Raw genomic sequence first — 8977 nt, forward strand, 5'->3', positions numbered from 1 at the left:
GTTGGGTTAGTCCATATTTGACCCAAAGTTGGGTTGAAAAACCCCAGCATTTTTAGGGTGAAATAGGCTAATTTTACTCAACCCACATTTTTAGCATTCTATAGCAAGCTCAAGCGCATTAGGCAAATAAAAAAAGAAAGTCCTTGCATGATGTTGTTTTAAATGTGTTTTTATGATAGGCCTATGTGATTTATGTATGCAGCTACAACATAATTCTAAAATGACTGCAGTCTTGCACATTTTATGTCTAGATATTTGGGAAATCTCAAGCATGTTTTCAATTACAGGTTTTGAAAAACAACACCACCTTAAAGGGGTCATATGATGTTGCTAAAAAGAACATATACTTTGGTGTATATGGTGTAATGAAATGTGTTTATTCGGTTTAAGGTTCAAAAAACAAATTTTTTTCCACATACTGTACATTACTGTTTCTCCTCTATGCCCCGCCTTTCTGAAACGTGTCGATTTTTACAAAGCTCATCGGTCTGAAAAGCGAGGTGTGCTCTGATTGGCCAGCTATCCTGTGCGTTATGATTGGCCGAATACCTCAAGCGTGTGACGGAAATGTTACGCCCCTTACCATATTTTGATGCCCTGTCCGGCCGGAGCGATGAGACAAAAACTTTCAAACCCATTATAAACGAGGCATTTGTTGCATCCAGTGGGGACATAATTACGGATTATAATGACTTCTTACATCTTTTTACGCATTGCGTTGCATCGCGCCGCGTAAACATGAAACCATGTCTGCATTTGTGATCGGAGAAATGACAAACAACAAGTGCTACTCTGCACTGCCCAAAAAACTCGCGTTTGAATCGTCAGTGGCAAATCCTTTAAATGAAAACGTACTTACAGTCTTTGAGACTTTAGTCTTTGCAACTTTACAGATCTTCTTTATGCACCAAGAGCTTGTAACACTCCAAGGAGAAAGGAAAAATTGAAATCGCATCATATGACCCCTTTAAGAGCAGGCGCAGCCATTTTAAACTTGAATATGCTAGGCTTCCGGTCTCAATCGTTTCCAGGTATTTTAGCTGTACAGAACAGTCTGTTATGATGCAAACTGGTATTTCTTATCATGTAATTTTAATTCATCATCTTTGGTTTGCAGGTCAAATAGTTTTACCGTTCACAGCTGCTAGTTATGTAGTGGCTTATGAATCAGAGATCTCGCACATTCAGAGAAAATACCTAAAAAAGCATCTGCTAAATGAAATGTAAATATAGCCTATAACTGTTAAAATCTAAAAGTTACAAACTGTAAAGATAAACAATCAGAAGAAAATTACATTTTGTCCCCTAAATTTTGCTTATGCTTGAGGCAGAATGTTTTATCCCTGATAGTAGGCTACATGTACATCACAGAGACCTATATTTGACGTCTGCATGTACATCTGCAAGACGTATTTTTTTAGTGTTTGCACATCTGCATCTGCAATACGTCCTATCAGATGTCAAATAGACGTTTAGAAGATGTCTTTAAGATGTTTATGATTTAGAATGTATGTAAAACTGACGTCTTAAAGACGTCTATTAGATGTTTGTACACAGCAGATGCTTTCCAGATGAAGCGATCTTTAACAGACATCTTGCAGACATACATGTGCTATCTGGGATGAAAAATACTGGGATGACTTCAATTAGTGTACTACACCTGTTGCATGCACTGAACAAAAAAACACGGATAGCATATAGGCAAGTGCATTCCTTTGGAGAGAAGTTCTCAAGAGCAAAGTGCAGGACGAGTAAGGTGCCGCATTGCTTGGGCGAATAAATCCAAATAAGAACTCTATTGTTGCATGAAAAAAAGTTTTTAATCTGGGGATTTAAAGTGGATTACATGCTCTGACTGGACACCAGCGGCACGAGAGCACGCGCATTCCACAGCAGCCTCTCGCGCGTCGTTTGTTTTCCTCGTCAAGAAACCCGCAAACAGAAAACATAGTGAGAAGATATCGAGGAAAAGTGGTTAAAACCGTCATTTTAGATGGACTACTGTTTGTTTATGTAGCAAATCGGACATTTAGTCACTGTCGGACATGACGCATTCCTACAGTCAGAGTTCTCTCGTGGTACTCGCGTTTTTAGGGATTTTATCCGCAATAATGTCCGTATTGTCCGTCATTTTGATCTTCCAGCTCCAAACGCAACAGGCTGTTATAAAGGATTCGCCTATTTTCGGGTCGAATGAGATCACAGCTGTGTTAATGCCCGTTTCTACGGTCCTCCCAGCCTTGTCTGACACTCAACTTGAGCTCAGTTGTTGTGTGTTTGCTTCACAGCTATTTAGCTACTGAAATATGCCGAGGAGAACCAGATACACAACGGTAATGGAGAAATTTACTTCTGTGAACAAACTTAATCAGAATCTCGAACCAAATGAATGGCATTTATTTGAAAGAAAGATAGTACACGCACAATTTTCTAGCAGAACTTTACCCAAAAAGAGTTTGTTTCAAATGATAATAGTTGTAAAACTATTTTTGTTTTTGGTTGTTGAACATCAGTGGAACATATTTGTAGTAAATGTGATGAATCTCACTGGAGAACTTGAGGAGAATTTCTTCATCCACTAAAAATCACATTTAAAGTCATTGAGAGAGAAAAAAAAAGTTAGTTCTGAAAAAAATGCATCCAAATACGTTTGGGGGCCACACTGTATATCAAAGGTTATTGACATTTACTGAACTTTTGAATTTCACATTGACCTCCAGAACCACTTTTTCAGATATAAACCAGGTTTAACATTTTAAATTATTTCCAATTCAAATAACAGCATGATGTTGCCTATTCTAGTAGGTCTTTGAAATCAGTCTATTTGTTTTGCAAATTAAAGCCTTGCTACAAGTCCATACAACAAGAAATGATCTCAGTTTTTTGCTTATATCCTAAGGGCCGACTGGTTTCTATTGGATAGCAGGGTTGTCCGGCATGTAACCATTGGGCTGTTTTGCCTTGGAGTTTCAGTTTACTTAGCTGGTAAGTGCTACACAAAAAAAAATTGAAGTCATGTCATGAATTATATTTAAAAACTTTAATCATTAGATTGAGTATATACACATTTACAGAACAAAGTTACATTGTCCTCATTACACCAAATGAAAAATGTACAAAATGTGAACAAATTCTAACCAAAACACCTAAAGCAGCTTATAAATATCATATGTCCATCCTTTCATCTTTTATACCAAAAGATTTCCTTTTTTTTTTTTTTACTAATGGCTCTTTAGTAAGGAAGCCCATTTCTGCCTCAGAATTAAAAAAAAAGGTGGTAATCGTGACTTTATTTCTTGCAATTGTGACTTAAATCTAACAATTTTGAATTTATATCTCATAATGTGACTTTATATGTTGCAGTGTGACATTAAACTTCGCAATTACAATTTTTTTCCCTTGGAGTTGCAACTTTTTTTTCCCTAACTGAAATGTTAAATTTCCTGATTGTGTATTTAAATTTTATAACGTTACATTAAATCTTGCAATTGCAATATGTGACCCTGGACCACAAAACAAGGTAAATTTTTTTGAAATTGAGATTTATACATCACCTGACAGCTGAATAAATAATCTTTCCATTGATGTATGGTTTGTTAGGATAGGACAATATTTGGCCGAGATACAACTATTTGAATATCTGGAATCTGAGGGTGCAAAAAAATCAAAATATTGAGAAAATCTCCTTTAAAGTTATCCAAATGAAGTCCTTAGCAATGCATATTACCATACTAATGATAATACATTTTTGATATATTTAAGGTAGGAAATGTACAAAATATCTTCATGGAACATGATCTTTACTTAATATCCTAATGAGTTTTGGCATAAAAAGAAAAATCGATGATTTTGACCCATACAATGTAATGTTGGCTATTGCAACAAATATACCCGTGCTACTTATAACTGGTTTTGTGGTCCAGGGTCACATATTTTCTTTGGAGTCGCAACAGTATATCTCCCAATTGTGACTTTACATCTCACAATTTGACTTTAAATCTTGCAACTGCAATATATTCCTGGAGTTGCAACTCCCGATTGTGACTTTATATCTCACAATATGAATTTATTTCTTATTTTAAATTCAAAATTACCTTTTTTATTTTTTAAATTGGATGTGGAAATGGGCTTCCATACTTTAAAATAGCAATCATCATCAATATGAAGTGGTGGCACCAAGTGAATATAGTATATATTTTCATTCAGGTCTTCCATCAGTTTATATCCCAGAGCTGTGCTTTTCTCCTCCATCCTTAAGCATGCCAGCATCCAAAGCTCTTTTTCTGTAAAAAAAAAAAAAAAAAACCAATATATTACTGTATAGTCATCATTTATCAGTCATAGCATGGAATGATTTGACATAAATATTTCATTTTTTCCCCTTCATAGCCATGTCTATTTACATGTTGTTGGTGTTTGAAGTTGAGACGGGCATAGCCAGTGTGTGCGTGCTCTCCTCCGGTGTTCTCGTCCTGCTATTTATCAATATATTAGTGTATAGTCATCATTTATCAGTCATAGCATGGAATGATTTGACATAAATATTTCATTTTTTCCCCTTCATAGCCATGTCTATTTACATGTTGTTGGTGTTTGAAGTTGAGACGGGCATAGCCAGTGTGTGCGTGCTCTCCTCCGGTGTTCTCGTCCTGCTATTTATCATTATTTACTCCCTAATAAGGGCCGCACATACAGCCAAACAATTCCGCAATGAACATGCCCACACCATGTACCACAACAACCCTGAAAACATTGCTGGAATCCGTACATCTAACCCAAGCATTACAGAAAAGCCAAGGAGGCAACACAGCCTAGACAACCTGCACAGCCATTTCATCAACCCCACTCACATCGATCCTAAATCACTGTACTCGCCATCCAACGGCCCTCACGGTCACTTTGGTGATAAGAACGGCTACGGTGGCGGTGGGAGCGGAAGGATGCACCGGACACTTTCAAAAGAGTCCGGCCTGTTTCAAGCACAGGCCAAACCCTGGAACGGGGTCAACAGTGAGATGAGATCTGTACTTGCTCGTAAAGCCACGATCAAGGATTCAACTTTAGTATGAATGGTAACACATCTAGTTTGGTGTCAAGATGGGCATTATGTAATACAGTATGTGGTTATATTTAATGTGCATAATATATATATATACACACAAACACACCTGAGTTTGGAATAAGTCTCTAAAAACACTGTAAAAACAGTAATATTGTGAAATATTACAATTTAAATAATATATTAAATATTATATATTAAAATGTGACACTGAAGACTGGAGTAATGATGCTGAAAATTCAATTTTGCCATCACAGGAATAAATTACATTTTAAAATATACTGAAATAGAAAACAGTTATTTTAAATTGTAATAATATTTCATAATATTACTGTTTTTACTGTATTTTTAATCAATTAAATGTAGCCTTGGTCAGCATAAAAGACTTCTCTTCTTATAAATGCTGTGTGTCTGTAGACACACAATAGTCTTAGAAGTCAGACAAATTATTTATGACATTTAAAGCAAAATATGTATTTAAAAAAATCTGACTGTTTTTGTACACCTAATATCAACTTACAGGGGTTACAAGTCACATTAACTGAAAAAAAAAAAAATAATGTTAATGCATGTAATTGCATTAAAAATGGAAGTGACTACAACCTTCGTCCCTGCGAGCTGCTGATCTGTTCCTTCAGTGAAATGGCTTGCCGGACCAGACCGTCTATGTTCTTGAAATAGAGACTACTATTTGTCATGCTTTTCACCGCACTGAAAGACACCCACACACACACACACACACACACACACACACAAAAACCGATATGAAGCACATTAAATAAAATACTGCATAATATAAATCATCAATTTATGTAATGCATATCTGAAAATTTGTGTAGCTGTTATAGGGTAATTACTCTTTTCTTGTTTGTTTTTTTGCTAAAAAAAATACATATATGTTTTGTATATTCAAAATACTGCCGTAAACGATTGATACAGAAAAATAAAGCTTTAAAAGTTGAGATGAAAAATGACATTCTTAAATTACATATACCACATAATAATCAAATAAATGTGTGGGAGAAGCCAAATTGAATTGATTTAATAGTACAAGATGTTTTATATGCAACTTACGTACATAAACCAGGTGTAGATTGAATTAAAAATGAAGCAAAACTAACCTTGGAGAAAGATTTCCATGAGTCAAGGTGGTGTGACTGAAGTGTGTGTGGGTGTATCGTTTGGATTAATTGCAGGTTTCACAGAACTGAAGTGACATGTATGTTTAAAAACAGAAAAAGTGAGCAAATTAAAAGTGAAGCAAATGAGCAAAGAAAAAAAACAGTAAGCCAATGTCACATTTACATTTAACAGTGAAGTGATATATATATACTTCAGTGAAATGGCTTGCCGGACCAGACCGTCTATGTTCTTGAAATAGAGACTACTATTTGTCATGCTTTTCACCGCACTGAAAGACACCCACACACACACACACACACACAAAAACCGATATGAAGCACATTAAATAAAATACTGCATAATATAAATCATCAATTTATGTAATGCATATCTTACCTGCATGCATATTCAACAGTGTAGATTGCCCCTTGACTTTGTTCCTCCCAACTCTGCATGTCTGTCTACAAATTCACAATTCATCACGACACTTCAGTCAACTTGCTAATATAATAACAATAAATATATATTTCATTTATAATGAGCTTTTCTCATACCCAAAGAGCAAAAATACAAATATAAAAGAAAATACAATAAACAGCAATGATAAAGCAAAATAAATACAAAACATCTACATATTTGTCCACACAAATTCATAATTACAACATTTAAGTCAACTTGCTAATAAACTAATGATAATAATAATAAATGTTATTTATAATGCAATTTTCCCATAACCAACGTGCTACAAAAAATACAAATAAAAGACAATAAATAAAAATAAATAGACAACACCTGCATGTCTGTCTACAAATGCTTCTATTGTTCTCCTCATTTGTAAGTCGCTTTGGATAAAAGCGTAATTCATTACAACACTTAAATTAGTTAACTTACAGAATAAAAATGTACTGATAATTTACTCACCCCCATATCACCCAAGATGTTCATGTCTTTCTTTCTTCAGTCGCAAAGAAATTAAGGTTTTTGAGGAAAACATTCCAGGATTTTTCTCCATATAATGGACTTAATTTCTTTGCGACTGAAGAAAGAAAGACATGAAAATCTTAGACGACATGGGGATGAGTAAATTATCAGGAAATGTTTATTCTGGAAGTGAACTAATCCTTTAAGTCAGCTTGTTAATGTAGTTATAATACATTTTATTTATAATGTGCTTTTATCATACCCAAAGCACTACAAAAAATAAAAACGTAAAAGACAATAAATAACAACAACAAAACATGACATAAAATAGAACAGAAAAAAAAAAACAATCACCTTATTAAAAAGCTTAAGTCAAACTAATAAGTGTAGGCTATTTTGAAAATATGAGTTTGTAACAGTTGCTTTAAACATGAAATAATAAATCAGTAATTTACAAAGTATAAAATTGTTTTCCAGCCAAAAATAGTATTTATTTTATAATTTACAAATATAGATTATAATGTGAATTGGGATTCTAATATGGCAGCTCAAATGTTAATTATTCAGGCAAATGTCTTTCAAAAAACATTACAGTGTTTAGGCAATTATATTGTCTGTACTACTGTAATATAGGCTCGGCAATATAGATGAAACACATTAAAATAACGCACCTTGTGTTGTACGAGCTCTGGCAGGGATCTCCTGACGTGCTCTTGCAACCTGTAAAGCGCTATCGACGGTTCATTGGCCAACACATACATGCTCTCTGTGAATTTATCAGTCACTGTAGTAGAAATAAACAAAACACGTGATCAGTGTCTTTTCATCAGGTGCGTAACAAATTATGTGTAATCTCAAATCAGACTATCGACGAGACGCTCTTAAATAACGCGTCTAATAAATTCAGTAATGTAAATTAAATATTAAAGATCATGCATACACAAGTACACTAAGTCGTTGTTGATTATAGACATAAGAACTCTGAATCTATCCATGCTAGCCTACCTCTTTTTACTTTCAACTGCATTTCTTGGTCCTCCATCTTTATTAAATATTAACGTATTATATAAATGTATAAATTTCCTTATTAAAGCGCAGCTGTTCCCCTACAATAACATCATCCGGAGGAACACCAGGCCAATAAGTAGTTCCTAGCCACTAGTTCTGGGCATTACGATTCATGTCAGTGACTCGAATCTTTTGAATCGGTTCACCTATAAGATTAGTTCGCTCAGTGGCCCTTTCTGCAGATGGTTACGCAGGTAACGAGTAATTGAACGATTCGTTCAAAATACCGAGTCGTTCATGACTGAAATAAATCGTATTGAAATTAACGTGTTTTTTTTAAGTCTACTGATAAATCACAGAAAGATATACGCATTGAAGCATCATATACGTTTTCCCCACAAAAGACAAGAAAGAAGATAATATTTTTTCTCCCAAATATTCCACTATCTAGGAAGCTGATGGGCTGACTGTTGTGAACTACAATGAAAAAGACAACAAACATGAATAAATAAAGGTAGATAGATAGACAGATTAAAGCGCCTACTCAATGAAGGGGCGTATTGATCAGATTCAACCAATGAAATGCTCCTTCCCAGCCCGCACTCAAAAGCCAGTAAAGCAGTCACGAGTTTCAAGGAGTCAGTACATGAAACTGAACTAAAACGATTCTTAAAAGATTCGTTCATAACCCCCGACTCGTTCATGAACACCACTTACAGCTACTGTTCCAACTCCAATAGTTAAGAAAGATGCGATTAATTTCGCAGCCAAAAGTAAAATATATATATTATGAGAAAAGTAATGTTTCATACGATATCATTAAATAGAGTTTGAGTTTGTTGAGCTCAATGCACATGCAAGACTCCT

General features: G+C 34.7%; 2 protein-coding genes across 2 annotated transcripts; one reads left to right on the forward strand and one right to left on the reverse strand.

Annotated features, from left to right (window-relative positions):
- Window positions 1–1655: 1655 nt before the first annotated feature.
- Window positions 1656–5178, forward strand: LOC107655238 (transmembrane protein 221-like). Its single transcript, XM_016442687.1, is given in 4 exon segments — window positions 1656–2242; window positions 2244–2333; window positions 2900–2985; window positions 4567–5178. Coding segments are annotated over 4 exon segments (876 nt in total). The 5' UTR covers window positions 1656–2045; the 3' UTR covers window positions 5070–5178.
- Window positions 3897–8261, reverse strand: borcs8 (BLOC-1 related complex subunit 8). Its single transcript, XM_016442688.1, has 5 exons — window positions 8108–8261; window positions 7774–7886; window positions 6578–6642; window positions 5663–5770; window positions 3897–4283 (listed from the first exon to the last, which is right to left on the reverse strand). The coding sequence occupies exons 1-5, from the start codon at window positions 8142–8144 to the stop codon at window positions 4220–4222; spliced, it is 387 nt and encodes a 128-aa protein (XP_016298174.1). The 5' UTR covers window positions 8145–8261; the 3' UTR covers window positions 3897–4219.
- Window positions 8262–8977: the final 716 nt, after the last annotated feature.

The sequence above is a fragment of the Sinocyclocheilus anshuiensis genome, unplaced genomic scaffold (assembly GCF_001515605.1).
Source record: "Sinocyclocheilus anshuiensis isolate Anshui unplaced genomic scaffold, SAMN03320099.WGS_v1.1 scaffold735, whole genome shotgun sequence".
NCBI lineage: Eukaryota > Metazoa > Chordata > Actinopteri > Cypriniformes > Cyprinidae > Sinocyclocheilus > Sinocyclocheilus anshuiensis.

Excerpts from the sequence above, each read along its gene's own strand:
- borcs8 (XM_016442688.1), bottom strand. The coding sequence starts at position 8,144 with ATGGAGGACCAAGAAATGCAGTTGAAAGTAAAAAGAG. Across the intron at positions 7,887-8,107 it reads GCAGTTGAAAGTAAAAAGAG|TGACTGATAAATTCACAGAG; the intron begins GTAGGCTAGCAT and ends TTTCTACTACAG. Across the intron at positions 4,284-5,662 it reads AGCAGCTCGCAGGGACGAAG|AAAAAGAGCTTTGGATGCTG; the intron begins GTTGTAGTCACT and ends TTTTTTTTACAG.